Source organism: Olea europaea, unplaced genomic scaffold (assembly GCF_002742605.1).
Source record: "Olea europaea var. sylvestris unplaced genomic scaffold, O_europaea_v1 scaffold3510, whole genome shotgun sequence".
Classification (NCBI taxonomy): domain Eukaryota; kingdom Viridiplantae; phylum Streptophyta; class Magnoliopsida; order Lamiales; family Oleaceae; genus Olea; species Olea europaea.
In genome coordinates, this window is record NW_019254227.1 from 37,789 (window position 1) to 40,407 (window position 2,619).

The following is a 2,619-nucleotide window of genomic DNA, read 5'->3' on the forward strand; positions in this document are numbered from 1 at the left end:
TAAGATGCGGTGTATTCCCGGAGGGTGATGAGTTCGATCGAGTGCTGGAGAGGAGAAGGCTGAAGGAGAGGTACTTCAAATCCATGGAGAAGATATCGTTAGCACAACTTCAAACTACTATTGGCCGACATTCGACGGCCCGAGCCGACCGCTACAAGCTAGGGCTCGTGCTAATAGTCGAAGGAGTTTTCAATGCCCCTGATAATAACGTCGGAATTGATTTGCGTACACTATCTATTGTTGACGACCTAGATATCTTTTTTGCCTACCCTTGGGGTAGAGTCGGCTATCGGCGTTTACTGCACAGATTTCGGGGTTTCTAGACAAAGAAATTTCTTAAGGCGAAGAGGAGGCAAGAGAAGGAGGTTACGTACACTATTCATGGATTTCCCATTGCCATGCAGGTACACAATGTTTTAAATACTAGCATATCATGCTTATTTGTTTGTCGTCATGTAGCATCGTGCGTACCATTTCAGTTATTTTTTTTGTTTGTCTTGATGGAACAGGTTTGGGCGTACGAGGCAGTTCCCGAGATTGGGGAGCGTTTTGGCCAGAGAGTTGGGGAACAAATGCCACGATTGCTTAGGTGGTCCGCACGAAAACAACCACAGCATCGTACGTACGATGCATTCTTCAAGAACGTGCGGGTATGGATACCACGTGTTACTTTTGTTATTCACGTTTCGTGTCATTCCTGAATATTTTCGTTTCTAATGTATAACCGTACATTGCAGTTGCATGTGTATGCCACACTTCGTCCCATCGACGCTGAGGCGGAACAGCAGTAGTTCTCCACTCTCGTGCCGTACGATGATCCTCCGGTGCCTGTGCTGGATGAGATTGCCAGGAACGTTGTGGGGCCGCAGTTTAATGCATCACACGGAGGTAGTGGAAGTGGTGGCCAGTTGGTGAGGCAGGAATCCGATGACGGAGTCTCGAGCAGAGGAGGTGGTGAGGATGACACGTCTGGAGATGAAGGTGCCGATGTCGAGGAGAGTGGCGAGGGCGCCAGTGAGCGATCCAGCATCGGTGCGGATACTTGTAGAGGGCAGACCGGTGCGTCTTCCACACCTCCAGCGACCCACGTATCTTCTCCAGTGCGAGGGCCGACGATGGAGACACGGCCAGTTGGCACATCCGGATCAGGCGTCACCAAAGAGGAGGTGGAAGAGATGTTGTTCGACCAAAGAATTCTCTTTGAAATGCGACTCCGCACCGTCAAGCTTGAAATCGAACAGCACGTGACATCCGAATGTAAAAAACTCTGAGCTTTCTTTGCAACCCTCGTGGCCCCACCTGCTCCGACCCCCGTTCCAGCCGCGATGCCCGCCGATACCGAGGGTGGTGTTTCAGGTAGCATTCCGCAAGGTATGAATGTTCAATACATAAACCGTTTGGTTTATAATTTTCACCCATGTTTGACAGTAGCACATGCACCTGTAGCTAACATTTTTTTCCATACGACAATTGCGAGTTAGAAATACGTGGAGGAGAAATGGAGCATTCCCCAGACGAGCGAGACATGCGAGCAGATACAGGAACTGCACATGTACAAGGTACGTGGGTTATTTATGAGCACATTGAAACTTGTTATTTGACGGACTTTGTATGTTGTGGAAGTTGGGAAACCTAATGTATTCACACAGTTTTCATGTTTTCATCAACAGATGGAGGAGACATCGCGGCTCGACCGGACAACGTACACGACCCACTGCCCGTAGCAACCGACGAACAGATAGGTACGTTGTCATGTGCTACGATTTTTCCCTACTATATTCAATGTCATCTACTTCCGTTCTGACTTCATGAAAATGCAATAACATATTCCTGTGGTGTGATTGTGATCTCCAATTAGGTGGAGGACAGATGGAGCCGATATTTGCCGTCCCGGATTTGAACGGTAACATGGGAATTATTTTTCTCATTTTCTTTCTTCCTGTACGCTTCCATTATCTTCCAACTACAAACGTCCAACACATATGCAGTTACAAATGTGTTGTAATGTCAGATGGAGGAGCCATGGAGCCCTCACATGCTGGCCCGAGCAACGATGCCGACTTACAGGGTTGCGATGTTACGGATGGTGATGGTAAGTTCATTCTCTGCATCACTTATTGTATGTTACGTATGCTACGTGAAGGGCATTTATGGTCACTAACTCCCCCCTCCTTTTGAATTCTCGTAGGCGATCTCGCTGAAGTCCCTGTTCCCGCCAGTGTAGCCGAACCAGGACACGGAGTTCATACGACGAGTCGGTGCTCGGCACGGGTGCGACGTCTAGCTCCTGCGGCCAGGACTCCATATACGAGGGCGGCGAAGCGAACGAAGAAGTAAAAGGGATGTGAACTGTGGGGACAGCACGACGGTGGGTTGTAGTTGGTAATACCCTGTCAGCGATTTGGTGAAGGTGGTGACGGATGTTAACATGTTGGATAAATAACTTTTGTTTGAATTCGTTTTACATTACATTTTCATTACTCTTGCGTACCGTGGTGATACGTGGACAGGTTCCTCATATTTTATTTTGTTTGGTTGATCGGTAGTTGTAGTGTTTATGAATTGTGTCTGGTATTTTACCTTTGTTGATTCTATCAATCAGGTTCGTTTTGTTGTTCG

At 47.8% G+C, this 2,619-nt stretch overlaps 1 protein-coding gene and 1 long non-coding RNA gene across 2 annotated transcripts; both read left to right on the forward strand.

Annotated features, from left to right (window-relative positions):
* The first annotated feature begins 325 nt into the window (after nucleotides 1-325).
* LOC111386331 lies at nucleotides 326-790 on the forward strand. Its single transcript, XR_002701206.1, has 3 exons — nucleotides 326-404; nucleotides 510-650; nucleotides 738-790. It is a non-coding gene; the product is annotated as an uncharacterized LOC111386331 (long non-coding RNA).
* Nucleotides 791-1,483: 693 nt separating this feature from the next.
* Nucleotides 1,484-2,477, forward strand: LOC111386336. Its single transcript, XM_023010798.1, has 5 exons — nucleotides 1,484-1,559; nucleotides 1,671-1,742; nucleotides 1,859-1,903; nucleotides 2,012-2,092; nucleotides 2,189-2,477. The coding sequence occupies exons 1-5, from the start codon at nucleotides 1,499-1,501 to the stop codon at nucleotides 2,335-2,337; spliced, it is 408 nt and encodes a 135-aa protein (XP_022866566.1). The 5' UTR covers nucleotides 1,484-1,498; the 3' UTR covers nucleotides 2,338-2,477.
* Nucleotides 2,478-2,619: the final 142 nt, after the last annotated feature.